This window comes from Aulonocara stuartgranti (assembly GCF_965226115.1).
Source record: "Aulonocara stuartgranti genome assembly, chromosome: 16".
NCBI classification, from domain to species: Eukaryota; Metazoa; Chordata; class Actinopteri; order Cichliformes; family Cichlidae; genus Aulonocara; species Aulonocara stuartgranti.
Genome location: NC_138952.1, coordinates 1,940,262 through 1,966,232, shown reverse-complemented (window position 1 = coordinate 1,966,232; position 25,971 = coordinate 1,940,262). Strand labels below are relative to the sequence as shown.

Genomic DNA, 25,971 nt, shown 5'->3' with positions numbered 1-25,971 from the left:
ATCAAAGGCTTTGGGCCAAAGTCAGTTATTTTAAGCATTTTCTAAATTAGAAATAATTCAAGATGTCAGAGGAACTAAGAGTCTGAGACCAGAATCTCACATTTTATTCACCCCGTGAATTTAAGTGAATTTGTCATTTTCTTTAAGACTGTGAAGAATTTCAGTCAGTAAGACCTTTTAACGGATCTCAGACTTCAAAAAACGTTTATAGGAAACAACACTAACAAGTGCTTCCAAGCAGACACAGATTTGTTGGTCAGTTGTTAAATATCAGAATAAAATCTTCTGACAGGTTGGGACGTGTCCACGGGTAGACGGCCAGCCACAGCTCATGAATTTCCCGTGGGAGGACGTCCCCCGCCAGATTTCCACTAACCCGGCGATATGAGTATGTACCGTGCAGTCAGCGTGCAGTACATGGTGTGACTACGGTGTGGCAGCACATGCAAAGACATGGCACCTTACACAACCTCATTACCAAACACTGAAGGGGAGTTCTGTAACATGCAGCAGGAGCAGCCTGTGGTCCTGACTGACGGTATGTAATCAGCAATCAGACAGAAAGCAGGAGGGATTTCGTTTCTGTAGCACGTCTCACAGCAGAGTGAACACATTTTATGACTCTTTGAAAACTTTTAACTTTGCTGTTTTTTCTGCAGTCGCTCTGAGAGTTTGCGCTGATGTTTTTCCCGTCAGTAGATTCGCCCGTCAGGTCAATAATGATTGTGTGTTGAGTGTCGAAGTTGTCATCTGTACTGACAGAGGGGTTTCTTTGGTTTTCTGACTCAGGATCTTTCGGGGGGAAATGAAGTCCTTGATGTGCCTCTTGGCCTCTGTCAGGGCGGCCTCACCTTTTCCTCTAAATTGTGGTTCAGTGCGAAAACGCACAAGTGTGGAGTTTGGCAGCAACACAGCGCGATGTCTCCAAATTACGCGCGGCACAGACTTGAAGCTGATGAGCGAAGCTGCGGTTCCACTACTGAGGAAAAGAGATACTGGACCGAGCTGGGACCGGACTGGAAGACGCACAGCACCTCAAAAGGCACCAGGAGCAGCCCTCTCTCCGTACATCCCATATACCAAACCACAGAGTAAAGCAGCTGCTCTCTTCGATATTCAGTCTCTGTTTGAAGAGGATGTCATCGCTGAACTGTGCTCCAGGCTGCAAGCTTTCCCCCGCAGTGACAGGGCAGAGGGGCTGGCCTCTTTACTTGGAGCATGTGTTGAGTTTGGCCTGGAAGCCCACAGCCCTCCAGTCCTCACACTGATGAATGAGTGCCTGGAGCTGCTCTCCAACAGGGACATCGGGGTGGCACAACTCTGCCGCCTGGGTGAGGTGGTGTGCGCCCTGGAAGGCCGCCGGTCACGCGTGCTGACAGAGGTGTTGGACTGTGTGTGCGCTGCTGTGGAGGAGGATGTCGTCTCTCCCAGTGAGGCTGTCATGGTCTACTCCCTGCTGATGCGGTTTTGTGAGCCTGCCAGCCAGCAGCAGACCTGAATCCTGTCTGCTTTGCACACAGACACACGAAGGCTGGTCCACCGGCTGAAAGCCGGTCAAGTCAGTGATATTCTGCAGTCCTTGTTGAAGTTACAGCAGACACAGGTAGACACAGCAGCAGCATCGTCCTTGATTGTCTTTGATTCGTGATGACAAACCAGCTGTCACTTAAACATCCACAAATTTTAATCTCTGTCATTTAAGAACCACAATAATAATAATAATATTTAATGCTTTTACACGAAGTAACGTGAGAACATATAATACTTGTTTCACAGGCTGTTTCCCTGGTGCTGAGGCTGAGTCACAGGGCATCGCGGGTCTTTAAAGCTTTTCGTGATGATGAAATCATGAAGGTACTCACTGCTTTAATGACTCTGGAACAGCATGATGGAGAGCTCGTGGCGGCTATGGAGAAACACTTGCCAGGTGTGTTTTTTATAGTTTTATTATACACTTAAGTCAGTGCGTCTGTGACTGTTCTGATCAGATTTCACTATTTGTGTATTAAAAAATAAAAGACCAGAAAATAAGTTTTCATTCTGTCTCAGGGAGGCTGGAGAAGTGCGATCCAGAGCTGATCGGTGCCATCGTGGAGTATTGTGTGCAGATGAGGTGCCGTTCTGAGCCACTCTTTGAGGCTGTGGCTGAAAACTTTGTACGCCACGCTGTTGTTGCGATGGGGAGGCTCAACTACCTGCCACAGGTGAAGGTTTTCTCATATTCTCAGAGTTTATAAACAGATCATATGTTTTGCATATTTATTACAAATCTGCTGTAATGTGTCACTGCTCTGTTCCTCATCAGTGCTCCAGCCAGATGTTTAAGAAGCTGGAGAGCATCTTGTCAGAGAGGTTTTCACAGTTCCAGCCTCGCTCGCTGGTTGACGTGATGCACGCCTGCATCCACCTGGAACGCTTCCCTCTCAACTACATGACCAAAGTATTCAGCCCACACTTTCTACAGAAGCTGCAAGGTACGCGTCGGGCTTTTATTTCAGACTGTGAAAAGCAGGAGGAGAGGAAAAAGTCTGTCACTGTTCATTTTTGGGTGTTTCCATATTTCCTGTCTGAGAGGGATGATGTCTGTTATTTGCTGCTTAAACACTCTGGCTGAGAAACACTCTTCTGTTTCCTTAATCTAACATTTTCACTTGTTGCTGTCACTTTATTTTAGTGCAGAAGTATCTGTTAGGTGTCAGCTATGGTAAATGGTCTGTATTTGTATAGCGCTTTACTTGGTCCTAAGGACCCCAAAGCTATACACAATCATCCACCCATTCACACACTGGTGATGGCAGCTACAGTGTAGCCACAGCCGGCCTGGGGCGCACTGACAGAGGCGAGGCTGCCGGACACTGGCGCCACCAGTAGGCGGTAGGTGAAGTGTCTTGCCCAAGGACACAACGACCAAGACTGTCGGAGCCGGGGCTCGAACCGGCAACCTTCCGATTACAAGACGAACGCCCAACTCTTGAGCCACGATCGCCCCCAGCACCGTGGTGTGATGGTTACACCGTCAGCTCACAGCAGAGTTTGTATGTTCTCACCGTGTCTGTGGAGTTTCTGCTCTCCGGCTTCCTCCCACAGTCTGAACCACCTGATGCTTGTTAGGTTCATTCTAAATTGGCTGTAGGTGTAAATGGTTCATGCACGCTGGGATAGGCTCCAGCCCAGCTTTGAATCAGACAAGTGGAAGAAAATGGACGGATCTTAGTTTCTCTGCTAGCTGTCAAAAAATAGAAAACAACTTCTTTACAGTACAAGAATATATTGCACATATAACTGCATGGACTTTGTATTTACCCACAAGGCTACGCGGTGTCTCTGATGTAAGCTCTCTGTGTCCTGCAGCACAGGGGGAGCCACTGGACAAAAACACACTGGGGCAGCTGACACAGCTCCACCTCTCCACCATGTTAGAGTGCACATACTACTGGGTAAGAATCTGTGAACAGGGTTATAATTTTTCATACTGTAAACACGAGTTCTGACTGTCAGAGGTGAATTATAACCACAACGCTCTCATTTAACTCGAAAACAAAAAGAAGGCGTTGGCTCCTCGATAACAGGAGTGATTCGTCTTTACTGCTCTCCTCGCCAGGGTCCCAGACTGCCCTTCTTTCTTCACGTGAAGAGGTTTTCCTCAGCAGGCCAGGCCTTTGAGACACCAATGGAACGTCTTTTATACAAACAGGTCAAAGGTCCTCTAGCACAGCTGCTGGGGGGCACATTTTACTCCACCAGAATGATTCATGGTGGATACACTATAGGTAAGCTACAACAGGACACGTGACACATCATCACAGTACCTGCAGCTCAGGTATTTGACTTTCATGCTTATTACACGCTCACTGGACATTTTGTTAGGTACAGTCTGGGTTGGCCCCCTCGTGCTGGAAAGTTTCCTCAGAGATTTTGGTCACCATGTGAGCACCACACAGCTGCTGAACATTTAGCTGCACGTCCTTGATGCCAATCTGCCAATCTGTCACATCCCAAAGGCTCTCTGTGAGACTGGAGGCCTTTTTAGTAAAGTGAACTCATCATCGTGTCTGAGATGATTTGAGCTTTGTATCCTGTATCCTGCTGGAAGCAGCCATGAGGAGATAGTACACTGTGGTCATAAATGGATGGACAAGGTCAGCAACAATGCTCGGCTAAGCTGTGGCATTTAAACGATGTTCAGTTGGTACTTAAACACACCCCACACCACTACACCGCCACCAGCAGGCTGAACAGTTGATAAAAGGCAGGACGGATCTATGCTTTCATGTTCTTTACTCAAATTTCTGGATGTTGTAGCAGAAACTCAACAAACTCAGCCCTGTGTTTCTCACAGGAGAGGCCCTCAGTCTGGTCTCCTGGTGCTGAAGCCCATCAGCTTCCAGGTTTCACAGAGATGATCACCTTGGTTGGAATGAGTGGTTATTTGAGTTAGTTATGCCTTCCTGTAAACCAGGAGCAGTCGTGTTATTCTCCCCTGATATCAATAAAACATATTTACGCAGAGACCTGCTCCGCCCTCCTCTATTTCAAACCTCCCTCTGTAAACACTAGAGATGAGAAAATGTATAATAGAAAATACTCAGAGCAGCACGTCTGCCCCCAGCAACATAACACCTCCAAAGCTCCTTGGCTCACCTTTCTTTCTCATTCTGATGCTCAGTTTGAACTTCAGCAGTTGTCTGTAAGCCTGAAAGCACTGAGGTGCTACCATGTGATTGGCTGATTAGATATGTGAGATAAGAGCTGTAGCCCGTGAGTGTATTACCTGCGTGCTGGGATAGATCGTGTTGTGACGAGAAGTTCGTTTTTTCCATTTCTTCCTTTTTGTTAAGATGTGGAGATTTGCCTGGATGAGAGTGGATTTGTTCTGCCTCCGTCTCAGTGGGATCACACTTACAAGAGGTAAGAACTGATCTGGCTCTGAGCGTTTCAACAAATTTCCAATAAATTGTAAGAAAATGTGCCTCCAACCTGTGAGGCTTAAACATGCTTTAGATTTTGAATCAGCTGAAAATGTGAAGCCCTGTTTTGTTTAAAACGACAATTAAGTGAGTAATTAAGCTTTTCTTCATGTGTTGTGCGCGTGTAGAGTTGTGTTGTGTTTGGATGATCCAAACCGTTTCTGCACCAACACACGACACCTGCTGGGGAAGGAAGTCACAAAGAGACGACACCTGCAGAGGATGGGCGTGGAGCTGGTGGAGGTAAGTGTGAAAAACCCCAGAAGATACTCGTGAAACTGAACGGTTGCAACCGGATAGAAAATGTAAGAGTTTTGTTTTGTGGTTAGAAGTTTCTTCTTTGTAAACTGAGAGGACCGACTTAAACTTAATGCTATTGTTGCTCATTGAAATGAACTGTTAAATTCTCTTTTTGGCATGTTAACATCATATCTTTAAAGTTTTATATTTATTGTGTTGGTCAAAAATGTCAAAGCTGATCTGTATTTATTTTCTTCCTCGTCTCGTCGCTCTAACAGATCCCTTACTTTGAGTTTGAGAAACTGCAAACTGAAGAGGAACAGATCCAGTATCTTCACGACAAGATCTTTCCTGCTGTATCCAAGTTTAACAATCAAGCAGCGAACCAGTTAAACCAAAAATCCACAGTGAGACAAACCAGCTTGTAATGTGCTCGGGGTACCAACGATACCAAGAGGCCAAAACCTGAGGATCGTGAACACAACAGCTGAATTTGCTGGCAGTCTGTTTGCAAGGATGGACAGACTGACGGGGAGTACTCTGTAATCTGTTACTCTCATACATCCGGACACGGTGTCAGAATGTTGGATTAGAGGATTTATTCCAAAAATGTTTCTTTACTGTTCTCATATAACAAACTTTTACCTGAACTTAAATTATACACATCCCTTCCATTAAAAGATTTTCTCAAACATTGTTAGAACCTATAAGTAATATTTGAGATGCTGTGGAGCGTCTGCTGCCAGCTGGGGTAGGGTAATAATTCCCTTTATTGCCAGCTTTTCTTGGTAATATGTATATTTAAAGCTATTTTCTATTCTGCTATTAATTTATTGTTGAAAATTATATTTTCTATTTATGTGAGTAATAGTAAGAGAAATATTAAATGGCGCTCGGTACGGCTCTAACCTTCGTCCTTAGCTTCTGTGTGTTATTTTGACTTTTTATAGGGAAGAACAAGAATGCCTCACAGACTGAAGATGATCGAGATTTCAGAATAAAATTCACACGAGATGTAAATAATACACAACTGTTGACGACACATGTAGTTGTTCAGCATCTCATTCGTGTCAGAGGTGAGTTTTCTCCTCCCCGGTCGGGGGTTTGGGCGTCCTCCTCCTAATGGAGCAAACAATGCGTCAAATAATTAGAGTCCATTTCTGACTCGTGCAACAAACTAAAGAAAGAGGAAACGCTGCGAAGGCTAATGTGAGTGTGTCTGTACTCACCTGGTACTAACAGGTGGCAAGATATTAGGGCGGGGGCACGCCGTGAGGACGAGCTCTCCTCTGACAGCTTCCATCATCAGGTTCTGGAGGGTGTTCATCAAAACAAGTTCACTCATGAAAGCAGACACATGTTCGCGTGTGTGGGGCGTGTTTCCTGAGCACCCTGCACTCTCCTCGCTGCCCACTGCCCTGCTCAGAGCCCGAGTCTGCGGCCTGGCGGGGGGAGAAGAGCTGGGACACAAACACTGACAGGAGGAGGATGGAAACGATGATCTGTCAGGAGAGGACGATCCCGCGGGCCGGTAGGTGTCGGGCTTGGAGGCCGAAGAAATCAGACGCTGGATGAAGGCGGAGTCATCGAGTATGTCGCTGAAATACGAAGAACATGCATGGTTGATTTTCAGTGTTGTCATCTTAAATATCACCGATCTATAAATTAGAATAAATGCATAAGACAGGCTGTTTACTCTACACGTGGGCGGTACCGTAGCAGACAGCTGAGTATGTGGAAGAGGATCTCTTTGTCGGGGCTGTGTGCTGGAGCAGGAAGCCCAGTAGAGACGGTGGGTTCAGGATGATGCATCTGAACTGACTGAAGGCTTCTAATAACAGCAGGAGAAATGACATGTCATCGCTCCAGCATCTACAGTTAAGCTCAGGGATGAAGGACTGAACATATTCTGTATCTGATTTACCTATAATGCTTATTAAAGTAATCAGGACAGTTCTTTAGGTACTCTATAAGGTCATGGGAGTGTGCTGTGACCCTGAGATACAGCAGAGCAGGTCTGGGGGGGTCGGGGCGCCTCCATACTTTTGCTATCTGTCGCTGTTCCCGCAGCTCGGCCGTTCTTAGCTTAGTGCCTGCACTGGCTGCTTCATACACACCACTGGCACAGATGGGAGGAAGGGTCTAGAGTGGAAAGAGAACGTGAAGTCAGAATAAAAGCTTCATGTTCTTTTATAGTCTCGTAATTATTTTAATAATAAAATCACAGAGACCACCTTATATTTTCTGAGTGGCGGACCTTTTCTTACAGGAACTGCTGGGAGTGTCTGTGACGAGACAAGGAGTGAAATACTTTTGATTTCTACATGATTTTAAAAAATTTAATAATTTGTCTTTGAAGTCAGACCTCGTCGATCAGAACTCTTTGGCTCTCTGTGATGTTTTTGTCCGTGATTATAAATTCGTTTTTTTGTCTTTCTCTTTCTTCTTCCCAGCGCTGCAAAGCATCGTTATACCGAGTACGTTCAGCTTCCAGAGTAACCTAGAGAAGAGAGGAAAAGGACGCAACAATTCAAGGAAATGAGAAAAATAATAACAAAAAACTTGATTTATGACACAAGACAGAAGATGAACAAGGATAAAATGTTTTTAAAACATTTCTTTTAGGTAAAACTGAGCTGCATAAAACAAGACTGGATGTCTGAAGTGAGATGTTTAATCCTGCTGAGGTGCTTTCAAAAAGGACCCTGAGGTTTTTACCATATTAACTTTACAGACAGGAGCTCTGTTGTTGTACTTATTTTAGCTGCAGTAAGTTCTATTCCATCCAGCATCAAAGCAGGCAAAGCTTTGAGTTTACGAATGTCAGTGGGGTTAAAAGAAAATAGAGCTGCGTGTCGTCTGCATAACGTGCCTGCAGGTGACACGTGGCAGGGGTAACATGTATAAAGGAAGGAGGAGAGGTCCAAGCACAGAACCCTGAGAAGATGCATCTGACCCTGCGTGGGTAAGGTGGCCTGTGACTTTCCTAGGGCAACAGTAAGCATTGCTGCAAACAACGATAATGCACCACACCACACTGCAGTTTCTGCACAGAAATGGTTTGTGGAACATGACAAAGACCTCATTGTACTGACTCAGTGGTGTGAACTGGGCCTTTGTGCCACCTGTAACAAAACCTAAACTTTACGATGATGCGTCTGTGTTACCTGACAGACGACATCCAGCTGATGAACTGTGGGGTAATCAGTAGAAGTGAAGGTGAGGACACAAAGGGCACACTCCCCCGGACGAAGACGACCTCGGTCTGGGTGGATCTGCACAACCTGACACAGCACATCAACGCTCATCAACGTGAGAAAGAGAATAAAATAATGGCTTGTACAACAATGAATACAGTGGGGCAAAAAAGTATTTAGTCAGCCACCGATTGTGCAAGTTCCCCCACTTAAAATGATGACAGAGGTCAGTAATTTGCACCAGAGGTACACTTCAACTGTGAGAGACAGAATGTGAAAAAAAAATCCATGAATCCACATGGTAGGATTTGTAAAGAATTTATTCGTAAATCAGGGTGGAAAATAAGTATTTGGTCACCTCAAACAAGGAAAATCTCTGGCTCTCACAGACCTGTAACGTCTTCTGTAAGAAGCTTTTCTGTCCCCCACTCGTTACCTGTATGAATGGCACCTGTTTGAACTCATCTGTATAAAAGACACCTGTCCACAGCCTCAAACAGTCAGACTCCAAACTCCGCCATGGCCAAGACCAAAGAGCTTTCGAAGGACACCAGGAAAAGTATTGTAGACCTGCACCAGACTGGGAAGAGTGAATCTACAATAGGCAAGCAGCTTGGTGTGAAAAAATCAACTGTGGGAGCAATCATCAGAAAATGGAAGACATACAAGACCACTGATAATCTCCCTCCATCTGGGGCTCCACGCAAGATCTCATCCCGTGGGGTCAAAATGATCATGAGAACGGTGAGCAAAGATCCCAGAACCACACGGGGGGACCTGGTGAATGACCTGCAGAGAGCTGGGACCAAAGTAACAAAGGTCACCATCAGTAACACACTACAACGGCAGGGAATCAAATCCCGCAGTGCCAGACGTGTTCCGCTGCTGAAGCCAGTGCATGTCCAGGCCCGTCTGAAGTTTGCCAGAGAGCACATGGATGATACAGCAGAGGATTGGGAGAATGTCATGTGGTCAGATGAAACCAAAGTAGAACTTTTTGGTATAAACTCAACTCGTCGTGTTTGGAGGAAGAAGAATACTGAGTTGCATCCCAAGAACACCATACCTACTGTGAAGCATGGGGGTGGAAACATCATGCTATGGGGCTGTTTTTCTGCCAAGGGGACAGGACGACTGATCCAAGTTAAGGACAGAATGAATGGGGCCATGTATCGTGAGATTTTGAGCCAAAACCTCCTTCCATCAGTGAGAACTTTGAAGATGAAACGAGGCTGGGTCTTCCAACATGACAATGATCCAAAACACACCGCCCGGGCAACAAAGGAGTGGCTCCGTAAGAAGCATTTGAAAGTCCTGGAGTGGCCTAGCCAGTCTCCAGACCTCAACCCCATAGAAAATCTGTGGCGGGAGTTGAAAGTCCGTGTTGCTCGGCGACAGCCCCAAAACATCACTGCTCTCGAGAAGATCTGCATGGAGGAATGGGCCAAAATACCAGCTACTGTGTGTGCAAACCTGGTAAAGACCTATAGTAAACGTTTGACCTCTGTTATTGCCAACAAAGGTTATGTTACAAAGTATTGAGTTGTATTTTTGTTATTGACCAAATACTTATTTTCCACCCTGATTTACGAATAAATTCTTTACAAATCCTACCATGTGGATTCATGGATTTTTTTTTTCACATTCTGTCTCTCACAGTTGAAGTGTACCTCTGGTGCAAATTACTGACCTCTGTCATCATTTTAGGTGGGGGAACTTGCACAATCGGTGGCTGACTAAATACTTTTTTGCCCCACTGTACAAGCCGTGTTTGTGTGATCCGTGACAGTCAAACAGAGCCACACAAAGAGGGCGGATCTATGTTTTTTTTGGCTACCTTTGCACCTTCCTCTTCCTGCTGGTTGGTGTGTTGGGGCAGGTCCCATTCATAGTGGGCGGTGTCTGCGCAAGACACGTTGGTGAGGAAGAAGATTCTCGAAGACTGTGAGCACACAGGGATGTCACCTAGAAAGATGCTGTCCTCAGACAGGAACAACACCTGCATAAAGCAAACACGTTAGAATTCAATGAAAATAATATTTGAATGATACACAAAAAAGATTCAAATGAACGTAGTCTCACCTGTCCCGGGAAGGGCACCCTCGTAACACTGGGTACAAAAGCTTGACAGTCACTGCTGTTACAGTGGTTTGAGGAGTCTTGTGTAAGGCTGCTAAGCCCACGTCCCTCAAACCTCACGACCGCTGAGTCACTACCTCCGATGTGGATAGGAACATCTACCTGGGGATACAGAAACGACAGAGTGTGTTTATCGTTACTGATCTGTTATCTTTCTAATTCCTCTTGATTTCTAAATGATTATTACCTAAATGATAACAATGCCAGCTGGTGAAGTACAAAACACAATTCAAACCCAGTTCCAAAAAAGGCAAAATGTAAATAAAAACAGAATCTCATAAACTCTAAATAAATAAATACATACATGTATATATGCAAACCAATAAATTCTGCTTTTATTTACATTTTTAACCTCCTATGACCTGCGTCCACATACGTGGACATCACATTTTGGGTTATTTAGACCAAAATACTCAATTCTGCTCTACAAGGGCCTGATATCCACTTACGAGGACATTATACTGCTACTGTTCTATCAAAGTTTTAAACTAATATCCTCATATGTGGCTCTGATTTTTCATAAAAACAAAAATAAGGTAAAAAACATCTGGTAATTCTTTGTTTTTACATTCATCGGGCCCCAATCGCCCCAAATATCAAAGAGAAATTAAAAATGCTGCCGTGGAAGAGTTCGGGTCTTAGGAGGTTAAACAGCATCCCAACTTCTCTGGAATCGGGTTGTGTAAATATCCTGACGACAGGGTAAGATGTGCAGAGTATGATGTCGTACGTGATACGTCTTCGCCTCCAACGGTGAGAAGATCCATTCCAGCTTTGCAGTTTTCCCTGGAGGAATTTCTCCTTGTGGATTGAGGCAGCGCAGCACTGGATGGTCAAAGTTGTCAGCTTGAAGCTGTGACAACACAGCTGTGTCCACTTCATAGCACACTGGCACTGCCCCACCATTGTGTAATTCATACACCTGCGTGGTAAACAAACAATCACAAATCTTTTCGTTCCAAGCGTTGGGCTGTAAACATCCTCTCGCTGCACACACTTGCAGAGAACACACACCTGCTTTGGAGGACTGCAGTCTCCAATAGTTACGGAGGTGAAGAAGTGTTGGTGGGAGTCAAAGTGGAGATGTGGCTGATCCCTCTCTACCGTCGCCCCCTGAAAGTTCAGCTGCACACAGAATACATGAAATGTACACAAAGACAATGAAAACAATCGAATGCAGCGAATGTGCTGATGTTAAAAGAAAGTACATCATCCCTTAAAATGTGAACTGTCACATGAATAAGTTAAAAATGTTTCTTACAGAATGCCGAGTGCTTGCTCGTAGGGGGTTGTTTGATTGTTGGGTTTTCTCCGTATAACTGTGGGGTCTTTATTTTTCAAAATAAAGTGCCATGAAGCGACTGCTGTTGCAATTTGGTGCTATATAAATAAAACTGGATTCTTTGACTTCATAAATATCTGTTTGTCATGCCCCTCATTCATTAATCTGACATAGCATCACAAAAAAAGGTCAAAAATGTAAAAGGAGCACAAAGCTAGCTTACCTTTGACACTAGCAAAACTGTCAGGTGACTTATTTTTACTGCACTGTCAGACCTGCGTAAATATAAAGTTTTTAAAAGCCTCACCAAGATTTCTCTGCCATATGAGAGCTTGAACACAACAGGAAAGTGATCCGTCCCAACAAAGACGTGACTGTGAACGACAACGTTTTGAATGTTTTGGTATCAGTTTATTAGTTCATTGGTTAATAAATTAATTTGCTTCAGATTTTAGTCAGTGTGTAATGATTATGGGACATGTGCAGTCATGATCTCTGACCTGTAGCTGAAGTGTACTGCCCTCTTCTGGCCTGGGAGCAAAGTTCCAGCGCGAGGTGAAACACTGAACAATTGGTTGTCCTGAACCTGTGAAAAACATGAAACATTACTTTTGTTTTTATCTCTGTCTTATCATAATATTGATATTTTTTCTTGCAAAATGGAATAAACAAAAGACACAAAAAAGTAAGACCTTCATTTGGGACAGCTCTGTGTTACTGAACTCTCCCGTCACTGCCCAGTACTCCAACTCTATCTGTTGATCCTCTGGAAACAAGAAGGCCCTAATATCAAAGAAGAAGACAACTATCAGCAGATGGTAGAATTTACCTTCAAACCATCACATACGCTCTACTTTCAACAACAAAAATGAAAAATGACAGGGTGCATAGAGCAGACTGGTCTGTAATAATAGTATACTTTATGGCATGATATTTACATACCAGTGTACAGGAATACACCCAGGGTTGTGAAGCATCAACATAAGGTCTGAAGGATCTGAATCAACAGGAGCCGAACCAAAGTTGAAATCCAGCATGGTTTTGGTGAAGATGGAAGGACTTGTGTGCAGTCTAGAGACAGATGGAGACAACAGGGTGGTGCGCACCACACCCAGACACTGCAGGTTTAAAATGACTGTTTGTCGTTCAGGAATTACAAACTGTTCTACAACAAATACAAAATAATTCAAATACAAAAAATTACCATTAATACCAAAAAACTTTAATTATTCCAGGGTTACGTTTCTGTTTTGTTTAGTTTTTTTGCTTGTTTCAGATGCTGACCTGTGCCTGGTGGGAGTCTGAAAGGTCAGTTCTTCAGAGGACGGGTTGGACAGCAGCTGGTTGTTGAGACAGTCCAGTGAGAAGAGTTTCCATATGTGTGTCTTGCTGAGTCTACCCACACAGCCACAGCTCCACGCATCCATCGCCTGCAGGGTGGGAAACACACCCCTAGCTCGCACTTCACAAAGCGCTTGGGGAGATGACATCACACATCCTGGAGAGAGAGAGAGACAGGGAGAGCAGGATAAAACAGGCAGTGTTGCTTAATAATGACTTGGAGTTAAATTGCAGTAAACATTTAAGCGTATGGAGTGTGTATGTGTTCTACCACTGGCATTCAGAGTTGTATATGTGATGGTCCAGAGGTACTCGGCTTGCCTGTTCGGTCTGATTGTGGATCGGACCACCTTGGTGGAGTGAGAGGCAACAGTTCCCCTCTCCAAGTCCAGCTGTAGGGCTAAAAGGACACAGATTCAGTCTCACTAGTAGAATCAAAAAGTACAGAGTGCAGATGAACGTATACATGTATCACAAAACGAGATACCACTTGGCTGAGCTGCAGAGTCAGAGTGATGTTCATCATCCAGAAGTATCTGCTGCACAGAGAGGCCGAAGGAGACTGGACAGGGGCTCTTGTTTACTACAGGAATCTCAACAGTTCGACAGCTTCCAACCAAAGTCTCTCCCACATCAAGGATGGATTTCTCTGCCTGGGAAGGAAGGCACCTCTAAAGATCTGCTGCTGTTCCAAAGCTACAGGAAATGATTGCTTGAATTTTCTTGCAATATTTGTCTACGGTTATGACTGACTCACAAAAAACAAAAACAAGCATGTGTACATATTGAAATCACTCAAACACATGAATAGTTCCACCTCTATCCAGCCCCTGGATCCCACTCCCTCCACTACAAGGGTGAGGTGTGACTTGATGGATCCATGTGACTGGACAGGCCAGTAGGTTAGAGTAGGTTCTAGTGTGTATGCGTTCTCTGCCAGCGGACTGAAGGTCCACGTCTGCATCTGTAGTAAAAATAAACAAATTAAACAGCTTTTTTTTCCACAGTTCCACAGTTACTGTCTACATAAATGTGCAGTGTGCACTCCTCTCTCAGTCTCTCACACAGCACTCATTGGGATGCAGTTCACCAGCATCTGGTTTGACAGAGATAAGCTCCTGGTCTGGCTCTGGAATGCTCCACTGGAATCTATCATGAAAGGAAATCAGAGAAAGCCAGCTGTAGACAAGATGAATGATCCTGAGGTAAGTCCAGACTACAAACAATACACTGAAAAATGTCGGAAAACACGACCAGAATAAGAGCGCAGAAACAAATCAGGCAGCCGACCTCACTGGCAACAGGCTTCGGTTCCTGATGTGATGGGTGCGCTGGGCCTGCGAGCCCACTGCTGTTGGCTGGAAATATAAAGTGCTGCCTCCTTCCAGAGACACACACAGCTTTTCCACCACACTGACAACTGTCAGTTCCTGAAGAAGAAAGAGACATTAACAGACAGTAAAATAAAAATAACGTAAAAACGTGAGTGACTGTTGACTGACGCTCTCGTGCAGGGCCGCACCTTTGTGAGTTTAGATGCATTGAGCTGCAGGTGTAATTTAAACCCCTGGTCAGAACTATCCTCTGCTGGCACTGCTCTGAGGGACAGGATCTGGTGATCTCCTGGCTGGATCAAACCACAGCTTGGAACTACAAACGCCGATTCTGCCAGGGCAGGGTTTGAGCTGCGCTCCAAACAGAAAGTGAGCGGCCAGTCTCCAACATTGTGAAGCAGGACTGTCCGATAGGAAATGACACTGAGGGCTGGAAACACCTAGTAGAACAAAATCATTCAGCAAGCTCCAGATGTTGTTTCTAAGAAGGAATATTTGATTTATTATCTTAAAGATTTTCCTCATGAGTTGGGATTTGAAGAAAGTGCATCTTTTTTGTTCTTACCACGTGAGGGGGATTTACGGAGCAGCGTGGAGTGAAGTGTTCTTTGCCTGGCTGAAAGGAGTGGCCAATGACTCTGATGGTCACACACCAAGGCGGACACACACCTGTGTCTGGACTGTGCTGCAGAGTCCAAAGACGCATGATTGACAGCATAGGTTTGAAAGCATGTGACTGTTTAAGACCAGGTTATACTAAGTCAAAAAAGCACCGCTGCCTGTTGTAATGCACAGTTTACTGCAGTGTATAAAATAATAATACCTTATCGTATGCAAAGCACTCAAGTTGTGCTCCGTGCAGAGTATTGAGCTGCTTGGGCGCGTACGTCACTCTGAACAAGGTGGACTTAAGTGGAGCCAAGTCACAAGATGATGGAGCGATGGAGAATGGAGACTCTTGGGCGGCAGTCCAAACGAGACTTGAAGGGAAATACATGAAATATAAGCATCAGCGGTCAGAAATTAAAGGTAGATTTCAGACAGAAAAACAAAAACATCAAAAGAAGCCACGCTGCAGGACACGAAGACGTACCTGAGTTTCCTCCTGGTGTGGTTTGTGATAGAGACCGACTGCGTAAAAGCAGATGAAGGAGATGAAGAGGATGTATGCTTGTGATTAAACAGCAGTTCAGTCGGGGCCACAGATACACGTAGCAATGGCAATGAAGATTTCAAACAGAGAGGATCCGTGTGCCCCAAGCAGGCCCGGTAAAAGTCTTCCACGGCAGTGGCTGACATGAACTGCTGTAAATGACACAGACAACGAGTCAGAGAGGCAAGTCTAAGCCTTCGCTGAAATTTAAATACAGAAATGTGAAAATGGAAGCATACCCCCTCCACAGGGGAGTGCAGCCCTTTCTGGTCAGACTCTATTTTATGACCTCCCCGCAGGGCTGCCGGGGCATGTGGTGAATTCTGTCTGCAGTCCTGCTGAAGCGTGTGCAGAACCAAGTGTTCAGGTTTTAGTATGGCAGGTTTCTGGTGCCCTGAGTGGCAGGTACCAATCAGGTCAAGAAACACCGGCTCCTAAAAGAGACATTATGTAAGCACATAGGTAGAAATGCTTGTCTCCGTGCCGTGTTTAACATGTCCTACCCCGTCCAGTACGAGACATGCCACTCTCCTGTAGTGTGCATTAGGCTGTGTGGGCCTGTAGGCTGCCTTCACTCTGGTGTGACTATGTGGGAGAACAGCGCCACTTGCTGGTAGGATACTAAACACACTGTTCCCACTACAGTCAATATCCCACTGGTAGAAAGCCTCAGCAGTGGAAGCATTAACGAGCTCCACCGTCCGTACAACTGATCCTCCTGCTTCAACACATTCAAAATCCACCACAGAGGAAGACAAGGCAACTTTGGGACCTGCAAAAGGAGATTATCTGGGTTATAAACTATCTTCCTTTTATTATTTGAAAATACAACTTTCTTGGGAGTGTACATGTGCTTTACTAAAGCTACAGAGAAACTGAGTTTTCCTTCATGTCTGGGCCTCTTACCAATACAACGCCCAGAGAGTTTGAGCAGACTTTCACTGAGCGTGCCTTTGCAGTTTAGAGACAAGTACTCCACTGAAACAGTATCCACCACAGCAGGGGAGTAAGTGACTGAAACCCGCCGTGATCCACCAGGAGCCACCCTACCACGGGTGGCATCACAGCTGAACTCTGATCCAAACAAGGGCACCCCACCAGGCAGCCGTGACAGAGAAAAAGACGCCGTTACCTGCAGGAAAGGATGCAAAGATGTGTGGGAGAAGGCTTCGAGCGTGAACTTTTGCACTTACGTGTCTATGTGCACCACCCACCGGAGACGGGTTAAAAATGTCAAAGTGTTTCTGCAAACTCTTGCCAACAGCAACAGGACCAAAGTCCACCAGTGGGCCACCATTATCTTCTCCCCCTTTGCTGCTGGGATTTTTCACCAGTAGATGTGGATATTTAGCTTAAAAAAGCAAGATAAAAAGTCGCAGGTAAAACAGATGCTTGAAAGACCGACGTGTCAGCTTTTGACTATTTGAAGTAGATCTAAAAATACCTAGAGTGGAATTTTACAGGGAAAACAGTATTTAGGCTAACTTTCTATTCCTCCTTTTGTATTTTACGTTCATCGTGTGATGTTGCAAACGTTATCTTTATGGGAGTGGGCCAAGCCCATCATTTTATATTTTGGTCATGACGTACAAGTAAACGAGACAGTGAGGAGGCTGACAGTTATGACAGTTTCTCACGCTAACCCTTACCCACTGACACTGTGATCAGATCTTTGGTTTGCTAGTTACAGTACCTAGTCCCTGTAGGAGGACAGTGCAGCTGCTCTCGAGCTTGCCCTCCTCTCCAAACCTGCAGAGAGCCTGCTGCTGGTACACCAGTGCCTCCTGTGGCCGGAAGACCACTGTGGTGTGACACTCCTGACCGGGTTTCAACAGGCCCTGCTCTGGACGGAGCTGGAATGGTGCAGGACACTCCCACTGGAAGTACGTATGGAGTTTACTACAGGATTAAATAAAAAAGAGGCGATTAAAGTAAAATAAAAGCAAGCGTTCTATTTTCTATTTCCTCCCAACATAGAAAACACACATACAGGTTAAATGAAATACACACAGAGACATAACCGTGTACCTGGCATTTTTTAATGGGAAATCAGTGTGTGTGGAGTGTTCAACAGCACAGAGCGGGAGCATCACAGACTCAGGAACCTCCAGGGTGTGAGAGGGAACGACGGCACGGAGGCATACATGAAAGCTGCCTTCTTTCCCTTGAAATTCAATGCTGTCCTCATACTCACACTGTCTCAGACACACGCAGCAGTACACAAGCAGAAGACTTCAAAGCACAGAGTGAGCTGCTGTATTTAAATAGTTTATCATCTACTCAAGATTTTATTGAAACAGTTAAATTACTTTTATATTTACCTGCTCTCTATACATCAGTTTGTATCATGTAAGGTTACTGACTACAGAGATACTGCTGCATAAGCATGAAAGCACTAGTACATTTCATATTTCAAAATCAGTGAAGATCAAGTAGTATTCTGTCTGATTTTGACATGTGTTACCCTTTGAAGAGGTTTAAAGGTGACTTGTATGGAGAAGGAAGTCCCGGGGCTGATGACAGCTATGTGAGGAGCCAAGGTGGAGAAAATCTTGGACACAGGAGGCCTGTGAAGGGAAGCGAGGGACGTGTTATCTGCAGGGATAAAACAAAGCTTAGCTTTGCACAGAGCAGATTAAACACCTTATGTGTAGCTTCTTTAGCTTGTTGTGGACGTTCTTTAACACTAATGTCTTGGTAAATTCTCTGCCCAGGTCCCAGTCCTCCCAGGCCAGCTCTGGTCTCGTTTCCACTCCAAAGAAGCAGTTTCTTTGGCTTGGTGCTCGTCGCTGACACTTCCCAACCCTCTGCCTGTGGGGAATCCCTGGATCCTGGCAGGTTTGGTGTTGTAGGAGATGTGAGTTTTGGAAAAACACAAAAAACAAAACATTTATTCCAAATTCAAAACAATCTTTAACATTTATAGTGGACCTGAAACAGTCATACAGCAATGTCTCTTTGAGAAAAGGCAACTATATCTTCAAAATGATACATTTTTGTACAAACTTTACATTGACCAATAGGAATGGATGAAGTCATTCAGTGAACATTTTTTGCACACAGTATATTTCAATTAAAGATTTGGCTTGATAAGAACAAATTATGATTAATGATGTTAGTTGTAAATGGATTAAATACAAATATAAAGATCCAGATAGATGGTGTTGATACAGAAAAAGACATTATAGATAGTTAGAAAGGACACGTTAAATATATTCTTCCTTCAGTGTCAACAAGCAGCACTAAACAAAGCAGAGCAGGATTTCACATCACTCCATGTTCACCTTATTTAAGCTATTGTTCAAAGGTCTGGGACAATAACAACTTTTGCAACAAACATAAATTTAACCAAAAAGAAGTATAAAGATATGATCTTCATCAGATAGGAGAGGAAGATGTTGAATTTTAGTCAGTGTTTCTGTTTTTAGCTGCTACTTGCTTTGCTGCGTGGAGCACAATTATGGAGTTGTGAAAACAAGATAATACGGGAATAATTTGTATTTTATGTAGCGTACGTATTATGTGTAGTTAGAAATGTGTTCACTGCTGTTATTGCGGTTTAAATCAACAGGGAAGCTGGATAAATAAACACTGATAACTTTGTGACATTGTAGAGTTTTTACTGGATTATTTTCTGTATACTGTTTACATTATTGACATAAAGTAAACAAAACTAAACAAACACAGTTTCGTAAATGTGAGCACAGCACAGGGTTATTCTCACAGATCTCAAACAGGAAAAAAACAATGATGCCAAACTTTACTTTGATATCGTTGCCAGTGACGGAGGCCTCCCGTGGAGCGGCAGACACCAGCGGGTCAGGACCCCGAGTCTCCGCTAACATGGCTGTAAAGGAAGAAGACGCTTAGTCCTCGACACAGAAGGAAACACGGGGAATGGTAACGTAGCTCTTTCCCGTTTAAGACACATTTTACGGTCAGTAACACGAACTGGTTGGTGGCTAAAAAACAACCTCACCTTACCGACACGCGGAGCAAACTCTTCAACTACTTTTTATTTGCTTCAAAATTGAAGACGAAGAAGAAAGAATACACCGGGAACACCGGGAACAGACATGGGTCAGTGTTGTTGCGTTGTCGTTTCCATAGCAACAAGCCTCCAGAAGAAATTACGGCGACTGATAAGGGTCATTTGCAAACTGCTACGTGAGGACGTAACCAGAGTGGTGACGCTGTGACGTAGTTTTACGGTATGTAAATACGCGGATGCAGAGATATGTTAGGTTATAGCAGGTAATCATCCTTTAAATGGTTCAGCCACACTGTGTCTACTTTATTAAATTATAGAACTTTAATTATAATTCATAATCCAAAGTTTCTCATTTTTTTTCAACAAACTTGAAAACACATGAATTTAAGGTAATTTCGAAAATTTTATTAACAAGCAAACAAAAACTCTGACACTGCATTGCAAAAAAAAGAAATATATTAAATTCTATAACTGTTAAATTATATATTTTTTACAGAGGGGGATGAGAAGGCAAACTTGAAAAGCAAGGCATGCAGATATTTCACTGAGTCCATGGCTTTAACTAAATACAAGCATTTCCAAGAAACTAAAACAAAGGGAAAGCATTCAATATCATAAAACAAACTAAATTCCTAAAAGGAAATACAGTAGCAACACAACAGTGTGCCTGTTATGTGTTTATAATGCCCTGAAACATCAGCTGAGTTCACGTAAATCATGTATTGTAACGGACCAGGAAACCTGGATAATATTACCATCCACACTGACACCATTAGTTTTATTTTATGTCTGTCTCATTGTCTACTACCTTCTATGAAAGTGCCATTATCACTCGTTCATGTAGTTTAATTGCATGCGCGTACAAAGATAAATGTGTTTATTGCAGGTGGCAGGACAGGGAAGTGGGCTTTAAGTCATAAAGATAAATTCAAAAAGTCTGAATTATTTGTTGATTTTAAAGTCATAACTCATGGATGGATAGCTGGCTATTAAAGCATTAAATGTTCAGGTACATAACAATTGAACAGTTCTGATTTCATGTAATATTAATAACAGACTGAGATGTTTGGAGTTGGTTTAGCACTATGATCCAGGCTGTTAAAAAACAAACTAACCAAGCAAAACTTTTAACAAAACGTTGTTTTCATTCCACCGTCTTCGTGCACAGGATTGCAATGGCATTACTATTTTAATAATAATGAGCATAAGAAGACATATAATAAAAACATGGACGAGTTTATGATGGGAAAGCCCCAGTTTTTGTTCCTGGGCCTCCCTCCTCAGTCTCCTCCTCTGAGTAAGAGTTGTAGTTTGCCATTTCTCCTCCTGAATGCCTCGTGAACCCAACAGAGCCAAAGGAACTTTCTCTCAGCTCTTTTATCTGCTCTTTCTCATCCTCGTGTTCCCCTGCTATCTCCTCCTCATCCTCTAGGCTCAAGGTGCGAGAGCCACCGTGACGTTTGATACTCTTCAAATCCATCCCGCTTCTTTCTCTGTCCGCGAGGCTGCTTGGAGTTACTTGTTCCCTAGTTTTGCGACTTCTCTTCCACTTCATCCGCCTGTTCTGGAACCAGATCTTAACCTGGAAATGGCAGGAATCATCACAGTTTGGACTATTTAGTAATGTAGCTGGCTGAACTGAGAATAAATGAAGTTGGTATATGAAATGCTGACAAGAATGTAGTAAAAATCAAACACCAGGGAGCTGTTAATGTTACACACAAAAAATAGCCATTGTTGGCTTATATGGTCATTCACTAACTTTGTCAGCGTCTAACCTGAGTCTCTGTTAGCATGAGCGAGGTGGCCACTTCAAACCGTTTAGGCCTGGATAGGTACTTGTTGAGCTTGAACTGGTTTTCCAGTTCCAGCAGCTGCTGACTGGTGAAAGCTGTTCTGGGCCTCCGACACTTCCCCAACAAACCTGTCTGAGATGGTGCTGAGGAGAAACCAGACAAATTATTTATGACATATCAATGATATTAATTTGTCTCTGCAAGTGGAAATATTTCACTTGTTATGACTGGTAGGCCTGTAAGGAAGCAAATCATATGGCGGCCTACACAAAGGTAATCTATAAATGGGATTAAGGAGGAAAGGAAATATTACAAAATCCCAAATCCTGGTTTCTCATTGCTGCCACGGCCGACCTGTGTCACAGTGTTTCTGTCAGTTAACAGTTATTGCTTTGATGGAGGGTCATGATAACAGGATTGCTGCAGAGGAGTAATAAACCATCACAGGGGTCCATTACCTTAATGAAAACACTATAAGTGTGATCAGTTGACTGAGGTCTGTATCAGGTGTTACCTTTACCATAAACAGTGCATGTTATTTGTATGACATAAATCGTCCTCAAACTACAGCTTCTCAATGTCAAAGCACTTTCAATACGAACACACAGGTAATAGTGATCTTTACAATAAACGACCTCAGAGAAAAACACATGCAGCTGTGCACCAAACAATCAATAACTAAAGAAAAAATATAGAATCAATTTATGAAGTGCTTTATTGTTCTACATAAATTAACACACTGGCCAAATACGTGATCAACAAAGAAACACTGCAACTATTAAATTATTATTTAAATGTTAATACCAAGCAGAAGAATGTTATAACAAGTTTTATTAAATATTCAAAAACTTTGATCCAAAAATTAAGATGTTGAAAAATTCTTACCATGTACGAAAATAACAATGATAAAGTTTATAGGCGAGAAAAATGCAAATCTGTGGAAACAAACACGCAAACTCACCGTTATACTCTCTGAGTCTGGGCATCATTATCCCGGCTCTGATCCAAGGCTCCAGTGGGAGCGTCCCGGTGACCCCCTTCAGCTGCTCCGGATACGGATGGACCAGCTGCGTGAAGCCGGGGTACATGAAGGCGGTGTGCTGGCCTCCGAGGGCCGCCACGGGATACACAGAGCTCGGGTGCATTCCGATGAGACCCACCTGATGCAGGGCAGGGAATGCCGACTGGGACAGGTTGAAGAGATGAGACTTGGAGAGGACTTCAGACTGCGCCGGAGACGAGTTTGAGGAGTTTGGATGAGGGGAGGAGGGCGTCTCTGAGCCGCCGGTCGACAGCGGGCTGTCTCCGGGGCTCCTGCTGTGATACAGCCCGGGGGACGCACTGTCCGTGTCCGTCCTCTGGTCCACGTCGTGCGCCAGCAGCGCATCAATTCGAAAGTTTTTGGATTTCTCCATGTTGGCTGTCATTCTGACTCGAGATGTGTCCTCTGAACAGTTGATGTTATTTCGTGTGAAGCGTTTTTGTTGTTTTTAAAACCCGAACCTAAACTTCAATAATGAAATAAACTCTTCTGATGAACTTTCGATGTTTCCCTAAGGTCTTGATACACGGGTTAAGCTTGTCATTCCCACTCACGGAAGAAATGCCTTTTTTCTGACCCACTGCACGAACTCTGCGTGTAAAAAACACTTCACCGCTCCGACAGTGAGCGCAAAAATTACTCGAACCCAAGCGCACGACAAAGTCTGCTTTGTTGTGATTGGCCAGAGCTCTGCAGAAGCACAGGGGCAGGAACTCACAAACTCTTCTGGTGTTAATTGATCTCGTCCTTCTTATGCATACAACTAGGTCACAGAAATGGCTTCCTGTAAGCCCCTGTTAGAACCATTTACGCGTCAATAAATCTCAAAGCAGAAAAGATTAACCTGTGTAGGAGAACTTTATAAAAAGGAAAGAAAGATTAATAATGTGAACTTCTTCTTCCTTAAATGTCTGCGTCCTCTATCTTTAACCCTGTTTCAGGTGAAGTCGAGGTGTAGTTTTCTCACACAACCTCTTACACACTCATTATATTACACATCCAACATGTGTGAGGTGCAAACACTCTTGACGACTATATTGCCTTAATTGCTGTAATCTTACTTAGAGTTATGACAAAAATTAATCATTTTACAGCTAACTCTTGATTAAACTTTATAGCCTGCTAAGGTTGACAGAAACCCAACTGTTCTTATCAGCAGCCGCTTCCATGATTATCGTCATCACCACACTACAGAGCACATAAAAGGGCAGTAAACTGAGAGAAAGCAAACTTTTCTTTGTTTTCCCCTCCTGTAGGTTAGAACCACACCGGCAAAGTAGACACAGGTGACAAAAAACACGTAGTAGTTGGCATTTATTCTTCAATTATACACACGGTGCATGCAACCAAGATTTGGAAAGGGAAGACAGTTTTCTTCTTCGTCTATTGCATGCAGTAGTATATTTTATATATTAATGTGCACAAAAGAGGACGGCATGTAAGTAGTTATAGTTTTCCAGGAGATCTTCCCTTCAACCTAAACTGATTCCTACGTGTCGCAGACAAACAGACAGACAATATCTTAATTAGAGGCTGAAACTGAGCAATTAAGCGTCGCTTAAAGGGTTCAGCCTTCATCTATATAGACTATTTTCCACAGTCACCAGGTGTGATTTCCTGCTGGACTTTACAGGATTGATAAGAGACAGTCATTGACCTGGGAAAACAAACTGTTCTCATGTCCAAGACAAATACACCAACACCTGCTGAACTGAGCACACAGCATTTAAGAGAAACAGCCTACGTGTTTAAAGTAAAAGTTGCATGTGTGTGCTGGAACGTTACATATACATATATATATTTGAGTAAATTATCAGCCGCCTCCTTTGACTGGAAGAGCTGTGCGTATAGTAGGAGTTAATGTTGTGTAATTATTATAACTTACATCACTGATCAAATATTAAAGCATGGGCACAGCAAGGTGTCTTATCCATGGCTAATGCACCCATCAGCGTGCTGCACAAAACTGTGCATGAACAGGAAGAGTCCACAAAGCAGCGTACATGTTCATCATATATTCTATAACATTTATTATGTATCCTGTTTTAACAAGAGCAAGCAATTTGATTGCAAATTCTTGGGTATTTGTTATAAAGTAAATGCTTTATGTTATAGCATGGGCGACTCGTTCTCGGTGTCTTTGATGGTCAGATACATCACTGTGATGTTGGACAGATCCAAGGCTGTAAAAACCGACTGTAAAATAATTACCACCCTGTGATCTCTTCTCCGGGCATTAGATAAGGCAGAGCGAGGATATAGCTCACCATTAAATACAGTCTGTCTAACATTTCTTGATGGCCAAGCATAAATATCATAACCTTTGAGATAAGGTTCTGTAGGCTGATGACATTGATATTTAAAATTTAACACCAAATAGAAACAGCGTGTTTGGTAATATATTAGAATTGTGATTTATGGTCATTAGACTGCCATTTTAATCATCCTTAAAAAAGTCTTTGTTTTCATATAACATCTGTGCATAGATGGTTTCTGTTCATTGCACAGCAGAGATGGCCTGTTATAAGATATCGTTCTACATCTGTTTTTGTTAAACGGAGACATTATTCATCAACCACATTCACTCATCTTCAGCTATAACAGCGCAAATCAGGAGTGAGGGTTTTAAGTGGGCTGCAAACTTTTTGTCGTTGTTCAGTTTTCAGATACGTGTTGTTAGAAGACATGACTGAAATTTAAGAGTTAACACAGGACGTCGGTTCAGGGGGGAGAAGAGTTTTTAAGGTGAAAGGCTGTGATGTAGGCTTTTGGGTTGTCTTCATTACATTTAAGGAGGAATGTGTTCTCTCCTGGCAAAAAAGTTGTCCTTCTTGGTCCAATTTAACACAAAAGAAACTGAAGGAAAGAAGCAGAGCAGATGTTTATTCTTTCAGAAGGATGGCTGCTCTTCCATTCATGTTAAAATCCTTGATTTAAATTAAATGATTTACAATTTAATGCATTTTATTTAACCTCCCTTTCTTGTTGTCTTTCTATCATGCACACACACACACTGGTCTGACAAGAGCAACAATGCAGATCACAGAGTTATAATGGATAAGAGCAAGCCACAGAATAGAAAAACAAGCCAGCCCATCGCTCCCCTCTACCCTCAGCTGTAAAAGAAGCGTTTATGTCGCCTCTTTTCATACACAAATGTAAAGAAGGTGGGCGATTCTGTCAGACCTCTATAGTTAAATGGCAAAAAGGTTACCCCATTCTTGAAGTGCAGAGGCAGAGCCGATTTTATTTCACTTATTTTATGCCAAGAACCTGTTTGTTAAACGGGGTCTAGTGCAGCAGTGAACCTCTAATAGAATTTGTGCAATTTAAAAAAATAATAATTTCCACCCACATTTGGCTACAATGTGGGTGGAAATTATGCACATCATCTCGTGACTCTCATGACTTTGCAAAGGACAGACTCTGTGCAGGCTTCTGTGGGTATTTTCCAATAGTTGACACTAATGATTGCTGCAAGGTAGCGCC

At 43.5% G+C, this 25,971-nt stretch overlaps 2 protein-coding genes and 1 pseudogene across 5 annotated transcripts; 1 reads left to right on the top strand and 2 right to left on the bottom strand.

The window, feature by feature from the left end:
- The first annotated feature begins 544 nt into the window (after positions 1–544).
- LOC309690487 (FAST kinase domain-containing protein 3, mitochondrial-like) lies at positions 545–5,646 on the top strand (annotated as a pseudogene). Its single transcript, XR_014280757.1, has 10 exons — positions 545–691; positions 790–1,603; positions 1,777–1,927; positions 2,050–2,204; positions 2,306–2,474; positions 3,352–3,437; positions 3,602–3,770; positions 4,839–4,908; positions 5,096–5,210; positions 5,486–5,646. The product of XR_014280757.1 is annotated as an FAST kinase domain-containing protein 3, mitochondrial-like (transcript).
- A 54-nt stretch (positions 5,647–5,700) lies between these two features.
- On the bottom strand, positions 5,701–19,817 carry cfap65 (cilia and flagella associated protein 65). 3 transcript variants are annotated; one of them, XM_082507511.1, is made up of 35 exons: positions 19,710–19,817; positions 19,418–19,500; positions 18,297–18,484; positions 18,118–18,220; positions 17,682–17,848; positions 17,347–17,552; positions 16,868–17,004; positions 16,560–16,785; positions 16,157–16,425; positions 15,893–16,087; positions 15,594–15,805; positions 15,324–15,480; positions 15,066–15,185; positions 14,689–14,940; positions 14,457–14,596; positions 14,231–14,315; positions 13,984–14,130; positions 13,654–13,819; positions 13,438–13,566; positions 13,110–13,323; positions 12,768–12,896; positions 12,518–12,608; positions 12,326–12,411; positions 12,133–12,199; positions 11,558–11,668; positions 11,274–11,465; positions 10,487–10,645; positions 10,242–10,403; positions 8,375–8,491; positions 7,573–7,707; positions 7,442–7,492; positions 7,132–7,349; positions 6,922–7,038; positions 6,437–6,805; positions 5,701–6,326 (listed from the first exon to the last, which is right to left on the bottom strand). In XM_082507511.1, exons 1-35 carry the CDS (start codon positions 19,729–19,731, stop codon positions 6,278–6,280), a joined length of 5,271 nt encoding a protein of 1,756 aa, XP_082363637.1. In that variant the 5' UTR covers positions 19,732–19,817; the 3' UTR covers positions 5,701–6,277. The 3 variants fall into 3 exon arrangements, with proteins under 3 accessions (XP_082363637.1, XP_082363639.1, XP_082363638.1); XM_082507513.1 differs by having other exon boundaries at positions 19,638–19,785; XM_082507512.1 differs by having other exon boundaries at positions 5,702–6,326; positions 19,633–19,785.
- Positions 19,818–20,152: 335 nt separating this feature from the next.
- On the bottom strand, positions 20,153–23,176 carry LOC309690954 (uncharacterized protein). Its single transcript, XM_082508439.1, has 3 exons — positions 22,402–23,176; positions 21,423–21,583; positions 20,153–21,226 (listed from the first exon to the last, which is right to left on the bottom strand). The coding sequence occupies exons 1-3, from the start codon at positions 22,865–22,867 to the stop codon at positions 20,882–20,884; spliced, it is 972 nt and encodes a 323-aa protein (XP_082364565.1). The 5' UTR covers positions 22,868–23,176; the 3' UTR covers positions 20,153–20,881.
- Between the last annotated feature and the right edge of the window lie 2,795 nt (positions 23,177–25,971).